The 25,877-nt window shown below is 41.5% G+C and overlaps 1 protein-coding gene across 6 annotated transcripts in view; it reads left to right on the forward strand.

Moving 5' to 3' along the window:
• Positions 1–25,877, forward strand: part of LOC116039339 (signal-induced proliferation-associated 1-like protein 2) — a 92,861-nt gene that overhangs the window by 51,495 nt on the left and 15,489 nt on the right. For all 6 annotated transcript variants that reach the window (XM_035992009.1, XM_031284084.2, XM_035992007.1 and 3 more), the window contains exons 7-14: positions 1–125; positions 777–1,353; positions 8,482–8,756; positions 15,233–15,487; positions 20,243–20,389; positions 21,880–21,983; positions 22,080–22,168; positions 23,560–23,933. The exon at positions 1–125 is cut by the window's left edge and continues 33 nt beyond it. In XM_035992009.1, the coding sequence (XP_035847902.1) occupies positions 1–125; positions 777–1,353; positions 8,482–8,756; positions 15,233–15,487; positions 20,243–20,389; positions 21,880–21,983; positions 22,080–22,168; positions 23,560–23,933 (1,946 nt within the window). The remainder of the gene's footprint in view (positions 126–776; positions 1,354–8,481; positions 8,757–15,232; positions 15,488–20,242; positions 20,390–21,879; positions 21,984–22,079; positions 22,169–23,559; positions 23,934–25,877) is intronic.

A 25,877-nucleotide genomic window follows, 5' to 3' on the forward strand; every position in this document is an offset into this window, starting at 1 on the left:
GTCACCATAGTATTCCAGGAGCCCGGGGCCCTTCCTTTCACTCCCAAACACATCCGCTCTCATTTCCAGCATGTGTTTGTCATCGTCAAGGTCCACAACCCCTGCACTGATAACGTCTGCTACAGGTAAATGGAACAAGCGTGCACCACGCCTGCAAGGCTCTCTTAAAGCTATTTTACTCAGGCTGCTGAAAAAGGAGAGGAGAGGGTAAAATCGTAACATCTGGATTTGGTGGCTTTGAGTCACCAGTCCACCAGTCATTAGAGTGCCTTGCCATGAGATAAGAAGCAAACTAATATCCTCAAGACAATTTAGAGGAATGTGTTTATCTTTTGGTGTGCTTTGCATAAATGTCTTCATGCCAAATGATTCTACATGAACTTTTAAGAGAGAATAATAATAATAGCTGAGTGCTTTCTGTGGTTTCTGTCATGACTGTATCGTAATGTGCAGGAATCACAAGGCTCTTTTGATCTGTTCAGTGATGATACGGTTATTATCTTCAGAGACACCTTGAAATTATGACTTACGACTCTACAAGTGTTTCTGAAGTCAAGACGACTCTTGTTAATAACATAGCATTTGTTGAACAGAGCAAGATTAGTCTGAGCTCCTCTCAGTCTTTCCACCAGAAATAATTTCCCTGAAAGCCATATAATTTCAACACTCTTCAAATGGCTGCTCGTTATATGCACATTTTAATACCTGTTCACCTTTTTACACTCTCTCAAAAGTCACCACTGCTTTTGATTTATTGATTCCATCCTGTTTTCCAGCGTGGCCGTGTCCAGATCTAAAGACGTGCCTCCGTTCGGCCCCCCTATTCCCAAGTCTGTAACTTTCCCAAAGTCAGCAGTATTCAGGGACTTCCTGCTCGCCAAGGTCATCAACGGAGAAAACGCCGCGCACAAGTCAGAGAAGTTCCGAGCCATGGCGACTCGTACGCGGCAGGAGTACCTGAAGGACCTGGCTGAGAACTTTGTTAGCACAGCCACTATTGACTCCGCTGTCAAATTCAGCTTCATCACCCTCGGAGCCAAGAAGAAGGAGAAGGTGAAACCCAGGAAGGACGCACATCTGTTCAGTGTTGGCGCCATCACCTGGAGCGTCCGTGCACGGGACTTTGGCCAGTCGATGGACGTGGACTGCTTGCTCGGCATATCCAATGAGTTTATTGTCCTCATCGAGGAGGAATCCAAAAATGTGGTCTTCAACTGCTCTTGTCGTGACGTCATTGGATGGACCTCAGGGATTATGAGCATTAAGATCTTCTATGAGCGAGGGGAGTGTATCATGCTGTCTGCCCACGACAACTGCGGAGAAGACATCAGGGAGATGGTGCAAAGACTAGAGGTAAGATCCTTAAAGGCTCAACTGTAATAATCTGTCATTTTAGAGGTTTCAATCTCTTCTGGATTAGACCATAGGGGAGATGATCTGAGCCTTTGTAGCATACTTTATGTATTCAGTTTCAGTTTTCTCAAATCATACCACACCACACAAAGAGGTTTTAAAATACTGCATTTCCTCACAGATGGAGTAATTTATTCTCTGTAGGAGCTCTCTGTGGCTAATTGAGGCTTTCGCCTTAGTTTGGCATCCACTTTATTTTTGATATAATTAGCATATTATAGTAAAAACAATCAAGTCGTCAACCCAGGGGTGTGTCCGAAACGGTTTTAATAGATCTGCCAAGGTGCAGCCCAGGTTGGCAGTAACACACAAACATGCACTGACAGATTTAAAAAAAAAAAAAAAAGAAAGAAAAAGAGAGCATCAACACTAGCCAAATATTCATGACACCGTTTCCTGTTCAGCCACAGGGCAGATTTGTGTGCCAGGAAAGCAAACTAAGAATTTAGGCTGTATGCATCTCCCTATGCGTGCTGCATTCATCTTTGGTCACTCTTTTGGAAATGAAGAGAGAACATTTGCGCCGGTCTTCTCTTTGCTCTACATTGCTGGGGAAGCACAATTGTTGTTGTCTTATCTCTAATATGGCTAACATCCAAACAAGTGCTATTGCAGCTTTGTTGACCGCTGATTAAATAGCTTTTTCGTGTCTTTTATGAACCTTCTTGGAGTAGTTTTAGTCCCAATATGTAATGAAAATGCCATTCCTTGTTTTGCAAATGAGTTCACCAGTATATCCTCCCTAAAAAGAGACTTATAAGTAACTTCCATGAAACACTGGGTAGCAGTCTGTCATCAGAATTGCCCAGTAAATCTATTATGACCATGTTTCACACATAAGCTGCATGGCATGTGAAGGAAAATGGCTGTCTTTACTTTAAATTGTGCAGTGAGGCATTTTACTTTGGGATAGTTGTGGTAGCTCTGTGGTGAAACAATGCATTCTGCAAATATCGCTCTTACCATTGCAGCTTTACTACTTACCACAAAGCCTTGTTATTCTATTCCCATCATTATGTCAGCAGAACTGTTGCTTGTTTAACCTATATCTATCCTGTCAAGTCTCATGTGTTGCAACTCTACGCTGAGCTTATGGTATTTAATTTTTTTTCCCCTTGTGTTTCTTTCACTGCCTTTTTTCCTCAGCATTCCTGACAGAATTAACCCAAAATGTATTTGTTTTTTTCTGACTTTCCTCTAACCTGTCTGACTGGTCCTTTTTGGCTTGTCCAGAGACGAGAGTGTCACTTGAGTGTGAAACTGTAAAGTGAAATCTTTGGAGTCCAGAGAGGATTATAGACCTCATGTTGATAGCTTTCTTTGGCTCATCACACAGAATCAGCAGAAGTGTACAGTTAAACGTTTAGGTCACACAAGTACAGATGTTGTCCTGCGCTTTATCAGGATCAACCATTATTAAACAGCTTTTTAATTAAAAAACAAAGCCACAGCAACTCCTTGCGGCAGACGGTTTATTTAATGGGAGTGGCAGATTGGTGATAATATGATTTTGCAAATGTCTGGGCACAGGTACAGAAGGAGGTAGCTTAAACAGGACACCAACCCAGTTTTTAAGGGGAGGAGAGGAAAAACAGACACATTTTTTAGGTCTGACAGGCTAAGAATAGAGGACACTTGGCCTCACTACTTCACTCCTATTGAGAGCTATCCACTTAGTCCAATTTCTCTCATCCCCATTTTGTAGTTCTAACTTGGCCACCTGTACAACTCTGTGGCTCTGTGGTTACATTGTGGAATTTTTTGGGGGTCTGCATGTCTAAAAAATGTGTCAAATTAGGTCAAAACACCTGGTTCCTCAGCCTGGACACTGGCATCCGATGCCTTGTTTCCGCTCCTTGTGTTGCTACGTAGGCTTGCTTATCCTATTCTAATTTGGATAAGTTTGTTTACTGAACCTCTAATCAGGCAACCCTTTGTTTCCTTTAAAAAAAAGGTTGAATCCCAAAATCCAAACCTGAGCTGTGCATGACCTTATTTCTGCCTGTCTGCCTGCATACTCTCCTCCACAAATCCCTTTGGCAATGTCATCAACAGTCTCGAAATTTCCAATAGACTCCAGCCAGCATGTCATTGGTTTAGCGAACAACATGGGAGTACCAATCCACTTCCTGCGAAAAACACAACAACATTTTTCTGAGGATTACGATAGGTAATTACACTTTGTATTATCATTGCAGTGAACTTTTTTTTGGAGGAAATTAAACCAAGCAAAAGTAAATGTGCACATGAGCACAGAAATGTTGCATATCCCAACCACCTCAAAAAGCCCAAGATCCCAAAGAAGTATTTAACATAATTAATCTTAAAAGGGCACGGATGTCTTTCAGCGTCTACTCAACTCATTGTAAGAAAGGACAGAGCAGGATATATTAGCATATGTGATTAGTCAAAGGACAACGCTTCCTCATTCACTATGCTAATATCCTCTCACATTTACTGTCCACTTACCCATGGGATTTGTGAGGGATATTTAACAGGAAAAGCTCAGAATAAGTATTAATAAGTGGGTGGCTATTTGTGTTACTCACACAGACAGTGAAGCAGCAGCAGTAGACACATTTGGGTATAAGCTGACCGTGCATACGTTGTCCCAAAGGTGTCGGTAATGTCCCAGAGGTTGGACTTGAATTGTGTTTCATTGGAAGGATTTACAGGCTGCCGGACCTGTGATGTAATGCGAACCAGAGTGAACAGAATGCCCACTGTAACACACAGAGGAGCCCAGTGGGAGAGCACAACTAAAAGCTTTGTGATACTGTCCTGCGCTCCAGGGTGTTGCTGAGCTGGGTGGCCGCGTGTTCAGCTTTTATGAGACAAGTCATCTTGGCTTGCATGCCTTATTTATTTCGTTTCCCTTAACAAAGTACAGACAGTCTTCCACATTGTGTGTGTTTCTTTATGTGCTGTATGCATCAGCAGGGCTAGGATATAAAAGCGAATCACAGTATCTGCTATGATTTGAGTGATAGAAGAGGCAAAGTAGCAAAATAAAAGAAAAAAATAGAAGGGCACTCAGAGAGGGCAAACCTCCACCAAGGCATGCCCTATCTCACAATGTTAATGCAGTGGGAATTTTCCCTGAAGGGAACTCATTTTATCAATTATTCCAACCCCACATGAATGCTGCACAAATGCCCTATCTCACAATTTTAACGAAAGTGAAGTATATATATATTTCTGTTTCTGCCTTGTGATTCAGATCCGCTCCAAAATTCAAAGGGTTCTTCCTTTGCCCATGCTACACCCTTCCACCAAGTTTCATGACAATCGGGCAAGTAGTTCTTTTGTAATAGTAAAAAACAGCAGTAACAGCTGTTTTGATAAGCGACCAATTGAAAATCTTTGGTTTTAAGACTGTTGGTCTGATAAAACAAGGTTTTTTGAATGTGTCAAATAGTATGAACATTTTGCAAAATATTTCTGACATTATTGGATAATGACAAAAATTGTTACTTAAGCCCAGTTTACACCAAGCAGTCCGCTTTCCTAGCACACTGACTGCAGTCCGTTGAGTAGTGCATTGTAAGCTGGATGTAGCAGTGAGGAATGAAAAAGGTTTTTTTAGTTTGTTTCTCAGCGCATGGCTGTCTAAGGCTTTCTTTCACACGTCCGAGCAATGCAGGAGGAAAAAACAACACGCTGCTCTGTGGTTAACGACCCTGCATAGCCTACATTTAAAGGATAAATCTGGCACAAAATGAACCTAGGGGTTAATAATAATGTGTACCGAGTTGACCACTCTCTGGGATTTGTTTTCATGCTAATCGAATGTGACCAGTTTTAGCGCAAACCTAACCTAATTAGCTTACAACGCTAGTCGTCGGGGCACGGGTAAAGTAAAAAGAAATCGCTACTTTTAGATCACTAACAAGGCTCAAAATAGCACCACACTTCCACGGTAGCATAATGAGGGTCCCTACATGTAAACCAAAGCATTGAGTAGGTAAGTGCACAGTTAGTTTATTAAAAAGATAGTTTATAAAGACAGTACCGTTCACGTATACAGGCAGGCGCCATCTTGGGAAAACAGACACGACCAGTCGAACGACGAACGCCGTGCTTGAGCTATGTTGTCGTTCGACTTGTCATGACTGTTTTCCCAAGATGCCGCCTGCATGTATAAGTGAACGGTACTGTCTTTATAAACTATCTTTTGTGCTATTTTGAGCCTTGTTAGTGGTATAGAAATAGTGATTTCTTATTACTTTACAGTTATAAGCTAATTAGCGGTTTGCGCTAAAACTGGTCACATTCGATTAGCATGAACACAAATCCCAGAGAACGGTCGACTCGGTACACATTATTATTAACCCCTAGGTTCATTTTGCGCCAGATTTGTCCTTTAAGAGTACTGCCTGCGGTTGAAAAGCAAAACACATCTTGTGTTTAGGTACATGTCCGTACGGGTTACATACAGCTTCTAAGAGTACTATACCACAAGGGCTTTACAGTATAATCTATCAGTTTAGAGGCTGTAAAAATGAGTTTTTCATTATTGTTTAATTGTTTTGATTGTTTATGCATGCTATAACATGTCCAAAAAGTTGTTGCCCATGATGACATCTTTACATCATGGGCAAAATCCAAAAACATTCAATGTACGCCTATATATCTAGCATTTCTGCTTTGTGCTTAATCAACCACTAAAGTGATGAATCGATTGCCATGTTTGTTGTTGATACATTTTTTTGTCAATCAACTAATTCATTAATCAGTACTAATCAGCACCATTTTGATGCTTTATTAGTAACTGCTGACATTAATGTCTTGCTCTGGCTACTCTTGCCCCATTAAGCAAAATTGTGCCGTATCCCACTAGAAGCTACCGTCCTAGATTTAGAAATTGATTCACAAATATTCAGCCCAGGAGGAGACGGGTGTCACTCGATTACCAATCTGCTTCAGTTCTTTGAAGCTCAGTGGGATGACAGTGTTTTGTCATGTCTGTGAAACATGCCACTACAGACGGTGTCATCAGTGTCAAAGCTACTTCTGACTGTCAGACCTCTCACTGAGGACCAACGTCAGCAACACTACTTGACAACAGTAGGCTGATATTGTTTGTTTCTTTCGGACAGTGTTGTAGTTTAATGTAACCGGTCATTAGATCCCGTCATTAGGCTCTGCGTGGACAGCAGGACACACACACACACACACACACACACACACACCACACACACATGTACATCCACGTCACCATCTTTCATCAAAATACCTTTACAGGCCACAAATCCCTCCTATGAGATAATGAGTGTCCTTCTACATTCAGCCATTATAGATTTGGGCCATTCGTAGGAGAACCTGGGCCCATTATTTTCTGGATGGACTGAATAAAGGGCGTTGATGAAGGCATTTAGAAAGCTATTATTTAGGCCTAATGAATTTCTGACAAAGGGCAGGTCCCTAATACCCTGGCCAATGTCTTCTTCATGCACAGGCCATTTCCTTCCAGACTTTGCCCACCAGAGAGCTTTTGGGCTTCTCATTTCCAATTTCGTTTGCCCTTAATGTTTAATGCAGAATGATTGTTTAGATCGTGGCTCATCTCACCAAAGTGCTCCAACAGTTTTGTCTCTTTTTGTAAACTGAATCTATAAACATGTATTTATTGCAAAACGGAGACTGTGACTTTCACTAATTTCACCAACAGAATTTGTCCTTTTCTAAGTAAATAGTTAAGTTTTAGGGTTGTGTCTCACTATATGAGATCCATCATTGTTGTCTCAGGTCCCCTCTCACACAGCAGGGTAGGATTTCTGCCAGTGTGAGAATCTGGTGAAGTGTTGACAGGCCATAGTCGGAGTTAATGTGTCCCTGAAGCCAGCTGCCACTTGGAGGCAAATGGAGGCAGTCAACCACAGCTGAACCATGACTAATCTGATGGGTGATTAAAGCTCATTGGGTGCAGTGTGAATTTCTTTCCAGTGTGTCACAAGAAAACTTGTCCAATCCCACTGTTTACCCACACTGCATATATAAGCTCAGTCACTTCATGTCATCGAGGTGAATATAGATAGGCTGCAGTTGCAAGATTTCATGTCTGTTCAGTCTAGTCTTGGTGTGTTTTACTGAAACATTGCTGCTGAACCAAGAGGGTTGCCTGAACTTCAGTTGAACCTGAATTGCATAAAGCAGAGGCTTAGGCTAAGCCACCGCTGAGCAAAGTGACAAACTTCATTTGCATGCGAGTACATGATTGGACAAGAACCAAGTTTAAGTTTCTTCCAAGCGCGCAATTTGACAAGCAGCAACTGTCCGCCAAGTATCCATTGAGGAAGTCTCCAGTCCCTGGCTGCAGTCTGTAGAATTGTGAGAAAAAAAGGGTGAAGAGATCATGTTGTGTTCATCAGCTGCCAGTGGATGCAGATTATGTGTTGATGAGTAAATGTTGTCCTTTTATAGAAGTAAGCTCTGGTTAATAGACTTAGTTGTATGGACAGGTCTGTGTTTCAGGGGACTTGTTGATCCTAATTGCCCACACAGCACCCACAGAGCCACTGTAGTCGGTGTCCATAGAAACTGGTGTGTATTTGTGTGTGCAGTAAATGTGTGTTTTAGCTGCCTCTATGCAGCTCTAAGCCAGTTAGCTCTGTCATGTACCCTCTTATTAACTTCCATTTTGAGAGGTTCTTTGAATTTTCCAAACAAACATGCTTGTGCACTTTGGCCCAAGGACAGGATGTTTCTCTACTCTTAATAGTATTTTTCTTGTGTGTGCATATGTGTTTCTTGTGTAATAAAACCCCCACGCACATCTACTAGAAGAGATGGAAATTGTACACTGTTGAAGGCTGATGTTGGAATATACTGCATTAGCTTAGAAAGCTCCTATTAAGGGATATTAAAATCACTCAACTTCCAGTCTTTCTCTGTCCATCTCATGCTTGTTTTGTTTTCTCTGTGTGATTGCATCCATTTCATGAAACACTTAATTTTCTACTAAAGTGTTTCTGGTGTCTTTTATGTTTTTGGATCAGTGCAATCAAGACAAAATCAATATACTTTTATTGTAGATGATGAATACATCGATTTTGATTCTGGTTCCAGATCACCACGAGAGGTTGCGAGACGTCAGAGATGACTTTGCGTCGGAACAGCCTCGGCCAGCTCGGTTTCCACGTCAACTTTGAGGGCATCGTGGCCGACGTGGAGCCCTTTGGCTTCGCCTGGAAGGCAGGGCTGAGGCAGGGCAGCCGACTGGTGGAGATCTGCAAGGTGGCTGTCGCTACTCTCACCCACGAGCAAATGATTGACCTGCTGCGCACATCCGTCAGCGTCAAAGTGGTTATAATCCAGCCTCATGAAGACGGCGCTCCCCGAAGGTAACTCCTCACCTTTCACTTCACTTTCTAACAACACTACAGACAGAGGATGCTTACAAAACATATGCAGACTTCCTAATGTCTTTACATTTTGGCCCCTGTGGTTAGTGAAATAGAGAAGCTGGTGCTCCTCAAATATGTATGAGGCATAACAGAAGAGTAGTTTATTTTTCTCATTTTTCCATGCAGCTGGGGTAAATTAACTTGGCATTTGCGCTCATGTTTGAGATGATTAGCATAAAGAAATGCTTACATACTGTTTTTGTTGCACAAGGGTTGATGTTCTCCGCTGATTTCTCTGGAGAGGGGACTGTCTTTGTATTGATGTGGCTTTGTTGCAAGAGAAATCTCCAGCAGGGCTGTGGAGTCATGCAGACACGGACAGTCAGCGTTTCTCCCTAATGATAATGAGAGGAGCATTTTGATTAATGGCTCAACTCTCGCTGCCATTGTCTGATAGCTCACATTTGCAGATTGCTTTTTTTTTTTTTTTTTTTTCTCCTCCTCCTAACCTCGCCTTATCTTCTATTCAGCAATTAGGGTGGGAGTGTTTGGCTTTTTAGGGACACATGGTCTGTGTAAAATGCTCGTTCTGCTTGTTTTCTCTGTGAGAGACGGACAGTTCTGTGAAATCATAGCCATCACTCTTTCCCACTCACATTTTCGACATCTTTGTTTTGGTTGTGCTTCAGGCTGACAGATTCGTGTACCAACGAATGTTTTTTTCCACTTTGTCACAGATAACCAGAGCAAAATGATAAGACAGAGTGCAGAGAAAATACCTCCACTTAATCCCATTTTCTGTTTATGATGTTCGAGGTAATGCTAACATTGTTTGCTAATCATTCAAATTAAAAATCTGTGGACTAGAGATGCAAAGATTAATCAATTAATCGATTAGCTGTCAACTATTAAATTAGTCACCCAACTATTTTGATAATCGAGTAATCTGGTTGAGTGATTTTGTTAAATAAAAAAGTGAAAATTCTCTGATTCCAGCTTCTTAAATGTGAATATTTTCTGGGTTTTTTACTCCTCTATGACAGTAAACTGAATATCTTTTGAGTTGTGGACAAAACAAGACATGTGAGGGCGTCATCTTGGGCTTTGGGAAACACTGATCGGCATTTTTCACCATTTTCTGACATTTTATAGACCGAACAACTTTTATTAAAATAATAGACCAATTCATCGACAGTGAAAATAATTGTTAGCTGCATTTTTGAAACAGATGTGTTGATCACTGAAGAATTTTAATATCTCTCTGGTGGAGTTGGGATTTTAGATGACTGTTAAATATAAAAGATTAAGTGTAATGCATATTTTTGGAACATGACATTGATGGCAGCCTTGCTGAAATCGTGTATAAATAGGATTTTTAAACAGCTGTCTATATATATATGTGTCATTATGTCAAAGACTACATAGTAGGCACGTGTTCAACTGTGTTTCAACTTTTTTGTTCTGGTCTGGCAACAGAGTAGTAACATATTTGCTCCCCCAGATGGTGGGCGAACATGTCTCGTCCGTGAATCCAACACAGCAGCCTCTCCGGCAGAAAAGACATCTAATCCTCTTACCATGAGCTGTGATGATACATGATGATACAGTCGTAATAGCAGTTCAGGGAAGCCAAAAGCAGACAAAACAAACATCTTCCAAAACTGATTCTCTGTCGACAGACGCGTGTCTGTGGAGATATGGGTTACACACAGGATGGAGGATTCTGTAAGGAAAGCTTTTGACAGAGTATTTGTGAGACATCTGGCTTAGATATGTTGAGATGTTGTTTAGATACTGCCTAAAACGCTGGTATCGGTATCGGGAAGTACTGGAGTTCATGCACCGATCCGATACCACATAATAAAGCCCTAAAGAAAATCTACGTTAAAGTAGTTTATTTATGTTCTTTTTTTTCCGTTATAACTGACTGTCAAACTGCATAATAAAAGAAAGTTCTGTGGCGTTCATTGTTTGTGTTTGTTCATGTTTCACAAAGAGTTTAACCTGAGCCAGACCGACAACAAAGATATAGAAATCATATCACATCCATACAGGGATAGTAGTATACAGTTGTTAAAACATAATAAATATATGACACACTGGTATCGGATCGGAACTCAGTATCGGCCGATACGCAAGTTCAGGTATCAGAATCGGTATCGGGAAGTAAAAAATGGTATCGGACCATCTCTAATCTGGCTCAGTTTCACTAACACCACCGAAGCCTGTGAAGGTACTTTAGACAGCCAATAAAATATGGTTTAAAAAAATACAAATGCTTTATAGCATTGTGCCCGAAAGTATGCATTATATCATGCTGCAGTCCATAATGGGTGGTATGAGCATAATTCAGTGGGCTTGACTAATATATGGTGTTGCTAGCAGATGCATCTGACAGTGGAAGACTAAACTGGTCAGAGCTGTTGAGCTCTACTGGGAGATTTCCCTCTCTAACTTTAACCCACTTTCTCATAATCGTCCCATGACACCCAAAAGGCTCCGTCTCGGGTCCTGTGAATTTTCTCCCAAGACATCAAGAGGTGAGAGGTCAAGTGAAGAATCTCGAGGGCTCTCAACTCTTTTCGCTGCTGCGTCTTTGAGTTGCTAAAGTGTTGCAGTCAACAATAAGTACTCCAGTTTCTCAACTATTATCTCAAAGGAAAGGAATTCAGCAGGGGGCCCAGTCAGTCAGTCCCCTGTGGCCAGAGAGATGGGGGTTAGTCTAACAACAATGGACAAGAGTCTCATGACCTCCAGACAATGTGCCCTGGCTCCACACTGCTACCATGACAAGGAAAAATGTTTTCATAAGCACATGTTGGGCCTTGAAGATGTGTGTTTTCTCTGTACTGTTTTTAAACTGTCAGAATGTCATTTAGTCTTCTTTATTTTGTGATTCCTCCAGATTCATTGAGGACTGATGGTGTAATCTGATTGCTAACATATTTTATAAAAAACAAAATGGACATTAAGGCAACATTGTAGCACTGTTTTGCAGCAAATCTCCTAAAGCTGTTTATACCCTAAACGGGTTTACCCGGCTTAGCCTGAAGCCTATGGATTATAGCTCTAATATTAGTCGTACCTATAGTACTGTATTTATTTACACTGGAGGAAGGATGTGGTTTTGGCCCAGTGCAGTACCAGAGGCTTTCCATCATCACTTTGAAAAGCTTTAAACAAGTTCAACATGTTAGCCTTGGATCAAACTAATGAGGAAAAGATGAAAAAGATTAGCTCTTTGAAACAGGAATGCAATGTACAGAACATGGCAATGATTGTATGTTTTGGTATATGGTCATCAGAGATGGAAGAGTAAACAAAGATCAGTACAATGTGGACTAAAGGGGATGATTACTACAAGACACACAAACTGTAACCGAACCAAAAAAAAAATACTATTTTCAGAGTTTTAGCCTATGTATTTTATTAGAACATATTGTACATTTTAGGTTTTTATCGCAAAGATTTATGTTTAAAAATGGCGGGTAACCCGATTTGAAGTGGGTTCAACCTGCATAAGCCCCCCTGCTGATAATAAGTATTGCCTGTGACATTCAGATGGCCACTTGTGACCTTTCCTTTGAAGTGTCATCGGACTTGTCATCAAGGATTTCCCTCTGGACTGAAGTTAAGCCGGCTTTCTCACTTCCCATGCTGACACCCTGTGAAAGTGACCACTGCTAAACCAAAACTCAGAGAACCTGCATCACAAATTGCTCGGCTTAATCCCCTCACATTCTTCACAGGAGGCGTTCTTTCCTTTAGATCGGTTTGCAAAGAAATCACTGAAAAGGGCCTTTTCCCTCTCTTTTTTGCAATCCTATACACTTTTCCGTACACCTTATTTAATGAACCTCCTGAGTCCTGACACTGTTCTGCAAAGGTCCGATGGAGGGCACAACCTCTGTGGCTTTTTGCTGTGACATGGACTCTTGACTGTGGGAATGGATTAGCTCGTTGCTCAGTCGCTAGCCATGTCATTAGAGTGACAGCTCTCTGAGGTCTAAGGTCCTGTTGTCATACTGGTCTATTGTAATTTGTTAAGAGCCAATGGCTGAAGGAGCGTATTGTTCACCTCCAACTGGCCACAGACTCTTTTATTTTATTTTCAATGAGCAATGATGTTATTTTAGTAATGTCACGTCAAGTTGTGGCAATTGTGTTGTCAAATGATTTCCTCCAACAAGTCAGACATACAGTAGCTGTATTTTTAGCGGACTGGATGTTGGTTTTAAGTTGTAGATGTTCTCCTATAAGCTCATGTAGGCTATTGTGGTATAATGTATAACCCCTGCAGCACCAGTTCTTGGTGGAAATCAAGAGGAAGCAGACAGTATTATATTAGTTCCTGGCTTCCTTCTCCCCTTATCGCTGGCTGGATGGGTATCCTCCACCAGCAGCCTACAGCTCAGGTTTAACTATTACCAAACATCCGTTTCCTGCTGTTTCATTATGATTTATACACAGTGAGTCCGATTCCCTCTATAAATTACAAACAAGAATCACATTCCACATACATCAGATCAATATGATGCGTATTTCCATTTGCAGCTATTGCTTGCAAGGGCTCTGAGGGAGACTATGAGGGTCATAAGAGAAATTCACATCGTCAGCTCTTGCTCATTCTGGTGCAAAAAGCAGAGAACAGGGACAACGGCTGAGACCTTTCCTGTTGACAAGCTGTTAGCTAGGTTTAGCCTATTCAGAGAGTAATGATGTGTGGCAACCTGACTGGACCACACAGACACAAACGCACACAGTGAATCAAGGTAATGAGTGTGTTTGCAGCACTATTGTTTTCTGACATAACACAAAAAATGATTGACAGACCTCAGGTTTTACATAATATAATGATTAATGGGATAATGATTAAATCTGTTTAATCGCCGTTCTCCTCATACACATACAGTACTGTAGCTTCACCCAACAAGATAAATTCCTTTTTCTTTTATGGACATCTCTGATCTTCTGATGCTGTAATGCCACTCATTACTCTCACTCTCTCGTACATACATATACTGTATATATAGTAAATAAATAATGTAAAGTGTGGAGGATGTGGAGCATACCATGGACAGTCTTTCATCGTGAATGAGGCCAGCTAGCCGGTGACATTGACCAGATGTGAGAAACATGGTAGACGAGGAAGAAGCGAGGGATGCTCTTCTAGTTAGATCTTTATAACACCCACTGCTCCAGTGGGAGGCAGATGTAAACAGCCCAGCCACCCATGGCCCAGTTTGATGAGAGGGATTATTTCCCCCTCCACCGCAGACTTTGCAATCAGCCAGCGCACCCTCTTCAAGCTCCACTGTGTGTACATGTATGACCACAGCAAAGTATACACAGCTTTCCATCCCCCAGTGGATTCTGTAATATGGACTTTAGAGGGGGAGGGCAGTGTAATCATTAGGTTCATGCTTGAGATGTTTTTGGAGAGCTAGCAGAGCATCCAGGCTGTTTAACCCGGACCCACCACCCTGTAAACCCCTCGTCCTTCCAAACACACACACCAAGCCTCTGCCCAGCACCAAAGATTAATGTTGCATGAAATGGCATCACAGGCCTTGTCCATCCCAGAGATCCTCAGTGTTGTTAGCAGTAATGGGATGGAGAGTGAGGGAGGGAAAAGCCTCCTGTGTAGTGCTTCTCAGGGGAGACTTGGATCTGATTAAGTGGCAAGCTGAGATTTTCGGCTGTATTAAAATAGGCAAAGTGTTTTCCACTTTTTTCTATGTGCCTGATGTATCTGTGTGTTGTTTGCTGGCACACACATGCCTGCACATGGACACACTATATTTAGATGTCTGCCTCTGGCTAATTATTTCTTTTTTGGTGTAGTCATGGTAATGGATGAATGACTCCTCTCCGCCAGGTTTTTACAGAGGACACCAGGGTCAGTTGTCTTGTACAGTAAAGTATCGTAACAACTGAAAATTTTGAAAAATGTTATGAAATTCTCATTTTTATGGGCAAAACATGATAAAACATGCAATGTAGTGTAAAGTATAACGTTTTTACATTACTAATAACATTGTAATGTGGATTTAATGACTAATATTGAATGTAAATTGAGCTTTTAAACTCTTATTTTTATGATTTATTACATCCTCAAGACCTCAAGAATGAATTGTAATTGTAGATATATGCACAATGCTGAAGTAATATTGTGAAATAATGTGATTTATTACATTAAAATTCTTTGTTCCATGATTAATCAACTGTGTTCTCCATTGTAATTACTGGAGCTTCTCAGGCAGTTGTAAGATTGTCATCAGATTAAAGCTGCAATGATCAATATTTTATATTATTAATGGAAAAATGACGACGTGATGTGAATGTGAAAGAAGTCACTAGTAGTGACGAATTGGAAGGAATGCAACTGGGATGTTAGTCTCCTTTTCATCCCTGCGTCATTGCTGACCTTGACCTCCTTCTTTGTTTCCTTCCACATCCCCCTTCCCTCTCAGGGGCTGTTCCGAGCTTTACCGCATACCCATGGTGGAGTACAAAGTCGACAGCGAGGGTACACCCTGCGAGTACAAGACACCCTTCAGGAGAAACACCACCTGGCATCGGGTGCCCACAGCTGCTGCGCCACCGCTATCCCGGGGCTCACCCACGCAGGGCCCTGATCGCCTGCAGTGCCAGCAGATCCTCCAGCAGCACCAAGCAGCTATCCCACGAAGCACCTCCTTCGATAGGAAGTTGCCAGACGGGTCCAGGTAACGCTGGACTTCAAAAGACTATGAATTTACATAATGAAAGAAGTTTTGGACAGATATTTGGAAATGATGTTCAGGTTTGGGTCGGGCTCGGTCACGTCAGCGCGATAAGGCGTTGAACATTTTAAATTTAAAACGGCTTATTATGTAGGTAGCCAACTGCGCGCCTGTGTTAACGTGCGCTTGTTGCCCCGTGTGCACTGATGCGCTCATCTGTTGACATTTCTGAATGTCTTCCTACAGTTGTTTAATAAAAGTGGGCTTTCCACACAAACAAACGTACATGTGTCATTAGTATGAGAAAAAAATTTGATTTTAACTGTGTCAGGCTCGGGTCGGGCTCGGACATAAATATCTTAATGCCTGTCGGGCTCAGGTCGGGTTCAGTTACTTCTCTGTCGGACGCGGGCTGGGCTCGGACAGAAAAATGCGGCCCGATCCGCCCTCTAATCCACACATATTAAAGGAACACTGCAAGAGCTTAAAGAGATGTTTTGCCAATTTAAATCCAGCTATGTGTCATGGCAGTGTGTTTAGATGAACAGTGTTTGGTTTCTGCCCGTGGCACTAGTGCATGAAGCTCCCCGCAGAGGTAATCGCCAGATGATGTGACATGCGGCACAGAGGTCTGCCGAGATCCACTCTTCCATGCACTAGCTCCACGGAGACAAGCCACACACCGTTCATTTAAACATACTGCACACACAAAGATGACACAGAACTGGTTTAAAATAGGCAAAGTATCCCTGTAAACAACATTTCCTTTATCCACCTGTAAAAGAACACACTACATTTGGGTTAGTATGTGTCCAAAAAAGGTTTTGACACCTTTACCACCTACAATATGCACAATAAGACTAAAATTAAAGCAGTAGTAAGCCTTACACAGATACCAACTAACAATTAAAATAATTAAAGGAACACGGCAACTTATTGGGACTTTAGCTTATTCACCGTATCCCCCAGAGTTAGATAAGTCCATACATGCCCTTCTCATCTCCATGCATGTTGTAACTCTGTCTGACGCACCCACCGCTAGCCTAGCTTAGCCCAGATCCTGGAGGTAACCGGTTCCATCTAGCCTACTGCTCCCAATAAGTGACAAAATAACGCCAACATGTTCCTATTTACATGTTGTGATTTGTATAGTCACAGGGTGTACAAATAACAAGGTCACATGAGACAGCCATCTTCTAACCGTATACAAACTGGGAACTATATTCTCAGAAAGGCGAAGCACTGCTACTTGGGCGGAGTGATTTGCTCGCAGTACCTGAGAAGCCCCGTGGTGAGGATCAGAGAGTAACAACGGTGCTTTTCAGGTGTTGCACTAATCACTCCACCCAAGTAGCAGTGCTTCGCCTTCTGAGAATATAGTTCCCAGTATGTATACGGTTAGAAGTTACCCCCAGGATCTGTGCTAACCAGGCTAGCGGTGGGTGCGTCAGACAGAGTTACAACACGCACGGAGATGAGAAGGGTATGTATGGACTTATCTAACTCTGGGGGATACGGTGAATAAGCTAAAGTCCCAATAAGTCGGCGTGTTCCTTTAAGTAAAAGATCAAGTCACAGCAGCATTATTGACAGTGGTGCAAAAAAGTAAGTGAATGCAAAAAATGATTAAACAAATGAACAAAATGATGCTTTTAAAACACTTTTGGAAGTTATGCTTTCTATTCAAGGTTTTTTCAGAAAGCTAGGCAGAGCAAAGATTGCAATCAAACATCATGCCGCTCAAAAGATCCAATCCTTTGAGATGAAATCTTTGAACTCATTTAGAGAAGAGCGGCAGTATCACTTTGAGGGGCTGTTGTGTTCCGTTATTTGCATTCATATAAACGGAGCATTTTAGTCCAATGAATTCACGGCTTCGCTTTCATCTCCATTTAGATGACAAGGCAACACTCTGACTTTGTTCCTGTCCTAGACGTTGTCTCTTTTGGACATCTCCATTGAGCCATGTAAAGCAGTGATTTGTTCATTCTAATGAAACCCCTACAGTCATGATAACCTTTCCAGTGTGCCACACCGACCCCCCTCTGGTGTTGCCTGTTCTGACTATACTGGGATAATGGCCGTCTTCTCTGCCTAATCAGAGTCCCTGGCAGCGGGAGCACTCCATTCTCCCTCGCTACTTTCTCTCTCTCTGTACCCCGCTCCCTCCCTCTTCCTGCACCCTGCTGAGGAGGAGGTGATGGGGACACTGACACAGCTCAGCTCATCTCATCCAATTACTGCAGAAACAAAGAGAGTGCTCTTCCCCGGACCACAATATGTAGCACCCAAGAGGGAGTGGGAGTAGAGAAGGCAGATGAAGGAGTCATAGAGTGAAGAGGGAGGGATGGAGGGAGGTAGACAGGAGGGGAATATAATACAGTCACATATTCCAGAAAAATAAATCAACATATAGAATAATTGATAATTTGGGGGTTTTCAGCAACTGGCAGTACTCGTACCCCAGGGGGTATGTCTGCAGTTGCCAGGATACGTGTAAAGATTGTAGAGTAGCTCAACAATTATTATTTTTTTTAAAACACATATGGACTACTATATGTTGTGATTGTTTAGCAAGCAAGCAGAGAAGTCTAAACATTAAACTTTAGCTATTTATAAGTAATTTTGAAAAGATATAAATAGTTAGCTCCAAGTGATGGATATATGGTAATAAATATATAGCTAAATAATGGATACAGTTTAAAGACTCTGCTAAAAGTATATGATTTAAATAGATTGCTGAACTTTGGATTAACAGTTGGAATAGTTTGTTAAAACTAATGGATACATGGTTGAAATGTCCAGCTTCTGCCACTGCAAACCTGATCAAACTGACCTAAATATTGACCGTTCAATTGTATCAAAACATTATCGTGAAAAATAATATCCACTTTTACATTATTATTGGTGTTAAATAACATCCAGTTTAAATTGAAATGAACATGTTTGTAACATGACGGGTGTTGTCGATGAAAGGGCACTAGAGTTTATCTGACGGGGATAAACTCTAAAAATGAATCTTGATAGCTTAGATAAATCAACATCCCATCCACACATGTATCTGAATCCAGACTTGGCACTGTAAAATATGACACCTACGACGCAGCCAACTGGGACCGATCCCTAATCTCTGTAGCCTCGAATGTTATTGCAGTGCAGAAAGAGAAAAACAATTTCAATACCCCCCCTCCCAGAACTATACATTATGTCAAGAGAGGAAGACAAGGAGAACAAAAAGCAGCTGCTGCTGTTTCACATTAAAGTGGCTAGACTCGGCTGAGGAGACTAACCCTTCAGCCAGGGAGGAAATGTAGCGTTCAGGCCAAAGTGTTCAATGATGTGAGCCGCGACGGAGTTACTGACAGTTTAGTCAGTTTCCCATGGAGGTCTAGGCAAAGGAAACCTGATGACAAAGCGGAAAGGGAAAGAATTTGTCACCTTCTAAATGTACATTTTTTTCATTGTGATTTTTGAATTATGAGATTCTTTTTTTTTTTTTTTTTTTTAAGTTTTATATTTTTATTATATTCTGATCTTTAAATGCTCTATTACTCTATTACATTTTTAAAGAAGAAGGGAGAAAATACACACGTTTTGTCATCTGGGACATCAGTTTCATTTAGACCCAATCCTAAACTCACTATACAAACAAATGCATAAGAAGAAAGACACAGAGATGAAAGAGTTTGCAGCTAGACCTGGCTGGAGACTTAATGTGATAGCCGTCCTGCCTATGTTATTGCAGTCTTATTTCCATTCCGGTTATTTAATCTACCTTGGTGTGTTGGTTAAAAGGAAGGCAGCAGACATAACTCGAGTCCAGTGTTTATTTTTTACTCTAGACCATAGTCCGCAAGTTTTTCCTGACCAGGCGAAAGCTACTAAGTCAGGGCTTATTGCGAGACAGTACAAAACACTTTGGATAGGTTGAGCTGAGACAAGTGAATGACTAAACCTCCTTTAACAGGTCATGTTTGAAAAGATAGTTTAAGAGCAGAGTCAAGTTTGTGTTTCAAAGCAGAAATCTCAAGCATCCTCTTACATTCAGAGGCTACCTCTGTCTTTTTTACTCTACATACACACCGTGGCTGCACCATCTGGATTCCTCACCGAGGCATATTGCCATAACTAATCTCTGTTTCTGTTTCTCTTTGGAGAACAAAACGCCTTCTCCCTCGCTGACAGCTCTCACGCTTTCTTAGAGATTATTTACGGTGTGATTCGCTGGAGTGACACCCAACCCAATAATAGTCATTAACACTGGACAGTGAAGAAAAAGAAAATAGGTTTTTCCACTTATGAAATGTCAGCTTCTAGAGTCTAATTCAGACATTGGGTATAGAATTGTTTCAAATAATAATCTGTACACAGTAGTAGTGCTACAATTTGTAATGAAGCAGTTACTTGATTGACACAATATTAATACGTCAACAGTTTTAACAATTAACTAATCTTTTAAGTCATCTGCATATTCCATCATTTTAAAAGAGTGCACTGCTTTTCTTTTTCTTTTTCTATAAATTGAATGTTTTGGACTGTTGGTTGAACAAAACAAACTATTTCAAGATGTCACCCTGGGCTCTGGGGAATTTTTATGTTTTCTTTTCTCACTATTTTCTGACATTTTATAAACAATTAAGTAATTAGTTGCAGCCCAAAATCGATTTATACATAATAATGTGATGCACAGCACAGGTTTTGACCATCTATGGCAATGTGTTCTAAACGTGTGTATCTTTTGTCCATCTGTTTCTGCAGGACGATGCAGGATATGGAGAACCCCCAGGTCACCTCATGTAACAAGGGAGACCAGCACTACCGCAGCTCCCCCAGTAACCAGTCCTCCTCCAGTGATCCAGGACCTTGTGGCAGTGGCACATGGTCCCAGCAGCCTGGATACGATGGGTACGGGCCCACAGCAGTGTTACTTCTGTTAAAATAGCCTAGTAGTAGTCCCTCCAGGAATATGCGGTTTTGCAGTAATGAGTGCAGCTACAATCAGTCCCAGTACTATTTCTGAGAACTTCCAATTTTGTAAAATGACAGCAATTTTTCCACATGAAATGACCAAAACATCAGTGCACTTTTGGGCAGTCATCACTCTTTTTTTCTTTTTTAGCAGGTAGTGATCTAACAAAACAATAAAATGATGCCTGTCACAGTCTAATACCACATCCAGAGCTTAAAATTAGAGAAGATGATGGATGATTAGAGTTTCATGTACTAGTTTTCATTTACTTTTAACATGCATTATTATACTTTCCATTCAACCATCCCAAAGCCTTACTTTGATGATTTTATTCAGAAGAACATGAAGGCTATCTCAAACATAAATGGTCACTTTGTAAAATAGGCAATTCAGCTTTATAGCCATAAAATATCCAAGCCAAGTACAGAACTTTTTTTACAGTAACATCTTCCTGCTTCTGTTCAGAAGACTTAAAAAGGATGAGCACTTAAGATATAATAGACAGTTATTATAAAGAATTCTTTCTTGTCCTTCAGCTCTTCAACTGAAGTGCCAATTTAGCAAACTACACTGTAATTTTGGAGAAAGCCATCGAAAAGACATCTGTTGACAAAAAAACAAACAATCATAAAAACGAGAGCAGGAGGAAGAGGCTTAAACCGACATGGACCTTTTTAGCTTCTGTCAACATGAAGAAGAAAAAAAGAATCACAATTTCTTTCTGTCATCAAAAGTTTTCCTGTTCATGTGTTTTTCCCCCTTAACAGTCCAATACAGAACTCTTTTCAATATTTGGTTCTTTGTCCTGCTTTGGATCATATAATAGTATGCAGGGCTTCAGACTGTACAGACGTGACATCTGTCAGGCTGAGTCTTGTACATGAGTAGAATCCATAATCCAGAGACCGATGTCTGTCTGTAAGTGGTTACAGACCATGACAAGAGGCCTAGCTGCACACTGCTGCCTTTCTGTCAGAGGCCTCAAAGTGCACTGAACTCTCAGGGATCACTTTGTCCTGTCAGAGCTGTCAGGATGCAGAGCGGCAGACATGTTGACTAGCCGGTTGATCTCCGGTTAGAATCTGAGCTAAAGATCACGAGACACTGTAGCCTCTGTTCATCTGTTGTAACCTTTATTGGCTCTTTAAGGTTTAATTAAGACCTGCTTTGAAAAATGTGCTGCTCTTTCCCCTTTGTCGAGAGCAAGACAGTGTCTGGCATGCCCAGTCGAATAAAAGGAGGTCTCTTGTCAGCAATGTCTGGCAGCTCCTTTATTCTATTATAAGCTCAAGTGATTCGACCTTAAATGATCTCGAGCTAATTGCTGTACCTTGGTGGTAAACTATTGAAGCCTTTCTCTGACTAAAATACAGAGTTCACTCTGTAGACAGTAATTTACAGCCAATTTCCCTCTTTCTTTCTCCAGGTGCCCCTCCCCTATCCTCCATGAGCGGGCAGGTGACATCCAGGGGGGTGACGGAGAGATCCACAGGGAACGGGAGCCCACCCTGGAGAGGACAAGATCTGCAGGTGAGTCTGATGTTCTTTTAACTGTGATATATGCTGTCTATTCACACCACGTACGTCTCCACCCTTAGCTTTTTTTTTTTCTTCTCGGCCCCACAGAGGCCAAATGGCACATCCCCTCCACGAAGATCCTGAACCCTCTGAAGCAAAGAGAAGGAGGCAAAGACTCGCCCAACAAGCTGTCCAGGGTAAATGTCTGACCTACTTTGATTTCGGTTTGGCAGAGGCTGCCCACATGACCATTAAATGAAAGTGTTTGAAAGTGTTTAATGAAGCCTCTGCAGTATGTGTGCTGTTTTTGTAGTAGAAATCTGTCCAAATATGCACTGTCAGACCTGGTTTGCCCCATATTAGTGTTTGGATCGGGGTGAGGTCAGATTGCCCTTGTTTATTTGCTTTGCAGCAACCAGCAGCTCAATTGGGTTATTCAACATCATGTCGTCCCCTCTAGCCGCTCTTTGCACTTATCACTTTCCCTTCATCAGTATGCTAACGGGAGTCTCATCTCATCACCTGTCTCACACTTTTCTAGGACACATTTTCCTAGAAGGTTGAATATATTAAGTGCTCAAGCCTCTCATTTTCTCCTTTCTCTATATTCCTTATCTTCTTTTTTTGGCCCATTCACTCTCTCTCCCTCCATCTTTTCTTTCTCCTTTGATTCTGGATGTTGCCACACACAGCTAACAACATTTTCCAGTGCTTCTAGCCAGTGTTGCATTTACCCAGGCCAGTGGATAAAGATTTTCTTGGAATTTTACTAATACTCAGAAGCTGCTTTTTTTCAAATCAGAGTAGTTGTTTATAATGTGATGATTTAAGTTGCTTTCATGATTTAGCAGTGTTTAGCATAGCATAATAAAGAAAACTCGACCGCTCATAAACTGGAAGTATTAGTTTATATTCTGTAATTAAGCATTACTGTAACCCCCCTTCACTAGAGGCTTGTTTTTGAGTCAATACATTTTATTTGTTATGCCACTGATCTACATTTTGGATACACTGGAGTTAAGTTGGTCTGACCTTTTTAGAGATTTTCTTTTTAGCTTGATGATGTACAACTTTGGCTTTCTGATCAAAGCTGAGTAAAATAGTTGGTGAGAATAATATGCTCCCCCTTTTTTTATATAACTTTATTTTAGGCGTTTTCAATATACAGAAATGAGCATACATACAAACAAACTCAGGACATAGTCCCACATTGGTGCCCTCCCCTTCTCCCTCCCCAAACAATATACTCCCCTTTTAAAGTGATTTAGGGGCGGTATTATGTGGATCTATCACGCAAGAATATAAAAGGTCACAAACAAAGTATGAGACATTCAGCATATTGTGTTTGTTTTCCTTCCTGTTACTGTCAATTAGCCTGACATTAACACGGGCCTCAAGAAAACAAGCAGTTGCCTCAGTCGGGGACACATGGACATGTGATGTAGCCTCATGGGTAAACCCATCCCCCTCTAGTGCGCCAAGCATGTTAAAGCAACCGTAAGAATTATTTGCAGCTGCTGTTTGACCTCGTCTGATTTACTGTATTTCTATCTCCTTTAATCCTCTTGCTCTCTTTTTTTTCTACCAGACGGGTGATAAAAACTCTAGCCACTCGAGTAGCAACACTCTCTCAAGCAATGCCTCCAGCAACAGCGACGATAAGCACTTTGGCTCTGGAGACTTGATGGACCCGGAGATGCTGGGCCTCACTTACATCAAAGGAGCGTCAACAGACAGCGGCATCGACACTAATCCCTGCGTGGCCCCTGGTGCCCGGGTGTTGCTGCAGGGCAGGGTGGGGGATCAGGGACACCACTGGGTGTCAGAGCACCATGAGGATGGGGCGTCGGAAGAGGATCATGGGAAACTGTACCTGCCACAGGGCTACGCCTCTGCCATTATGTCTAGTCATGTGACGGAAGGAAGCATCGGGGACCTGAGCGAAATCTCATCCCATTCAAGGTACAGTGCAGAGACAGGATGTGTGTTGTATTTATCTTGTTCCCCCTAAAAGACAGTTCTAGATGTGCCGTTTCCAATTGTTTTAGCTGCTTATATCTGCTGCTAAAAGTGTGCATTGGGTCGGTCAAGACAGAGATTGGTGAGTTGTTGATTCTAAGCCACGGAGCATTGAAGCTGTTCTGAAGGCCCAGGCCTAGGAGACTTCATGTTTTTTTTTCCTTTTGTCACCACACTGTATATATATATATATATATATATATATATATATATATAAAGAACATCACATTCTGACATTAGCAGGAGTGCTAATGTCAGAATGTGATGTTCTTTATTCTCTATGGGCAATTACTTCATTATGTTGTGGCTTAATTCTAGCATGTTGGGTCATTTATTTGCCCTCCCTCTGAGAAAAATGACACCCTTTTCACGGTACATGACTCTGAGAACAATCCAATGCGTTCAAACATGTGGATGTACATTCACATATACCACCGCCGGCAATCAATTTAGCCCATTATCTGTTCTATTAAACCCACACATAGACAACAACACATGCACAAAAGGATGGTTGCTGGCTGTTAGCTGACCTTTTCACCCAACCGTGCTCCCTCACTCCTGACCCTCAGCCTTACTCATCCAGCTGTGCTGAAGACGGTGGGTGGGGCTGCTGTCAGGCCAGAGCAACACAGGGGGTTTCATCACACCGTCATCCAAGTCCTCCTCACCAGACTGGGGCCCATCTGGGAAAGAGGAGGGGTGTCAGAGAGGGTTGGCCCTGCAGCCACTCACAGTCTGTCTCTGTGAAATAGAATGGGTATCTATTTGTTTATGCCATACAGGATTATGTTAGTACAATCTGTTGAGATCATTGACCTGTTTGGAAGGCGTCAGAGCTGTCCACTCCAGGACACCATTCAGAAATGAGTAAAGAGCCCACGCCATCACCTTGACGACTCGATGCTTCCCACCTTTTATGTAATGGTCTTTGACACCAGAGTGTCATTTGAACAAACAGTGAAGCAGCAGGAGCACATTTTGCAGGGTGTGGCCCAGATGGTCATGAATATGGAAACGGAGTGTGTAGCGCCTCCAGCTTAGGCCAACTGTAATGTCTCAGAGGTATTTTAGAGGAATGTTTTGTGTTTGCTGAAAGTTTTCCAACAAAGAACAAGGCTTTGGACCTTGAGTTGAGTCCAGTTGAGCGGCTAACAGAGGAATCCTAACCAGGCAGGTGACACAAACTGCCCAGCCTCATTTAAATGATGAGAAAAATAGGAAACTACAGTAGATGTGCTATTCTGGGGGACTTCTTAACATTGCAAAGGATGCACTGCAAGCAATGCAATTTTAAAAGGAGCGAAGCGCTTTGTCTGATGCATGGGCATGGCTCATTTTCTCATCACTGTCAAATGTGATTCATTCATCCTGCATAAATCTGCCGTTACTTGAATGAGGATGTAGTATAAGGATATGGAGTTATTCTAGGAATTTTCACAAACCTGAAACAATAATCATAAACAAAGAAATGGTGCATAGCCATGTTTGAATCAAATGGATTCTGTGATCTATTGTGATGTACTGTATATGAAATCAGCCAGAAACAAACAGATAGGAACTGTTTTAGTAACTGTAGCTAAAATAAAGTTTAGACTATTTCCTTTTTTCTCTACAAATAAAGTATTCCTTTGGCCATTGGATCATAAGTTCAAGGGTTAGTTCACTCAAATCACAAAATAAGAAATTTATATTATATATTTATATTTTATTTTGAGGTTCAGAAATCAGCTGAAGTCACAGAGGTAAATATCTCAAAACCTCTACAAATAAAACTGGCTAGATACCACTGGGAGTCAGTGGGGCAATAACTTATTTCTGATTTGAATGCACTGACTCTTTTAATCCAGTTTGTCAGTTGATATTTGACTAAATATTGAAAGGACAAAG

Source organism: Sander lucioperca, chromosome 15 (genome assembly GCF_008315115.2).
Source record: "Sander lucioperca isolate FBNREF2018 chromosome 15, SLUC_FBN_1.2, whole genome shotgun sequence".
Taxonomy (NCBI): Eukaryota; Metazoa; Chordata; class Actinopteri; order Perciformes; family Percidae; genus Sander; species Sander lucioperca.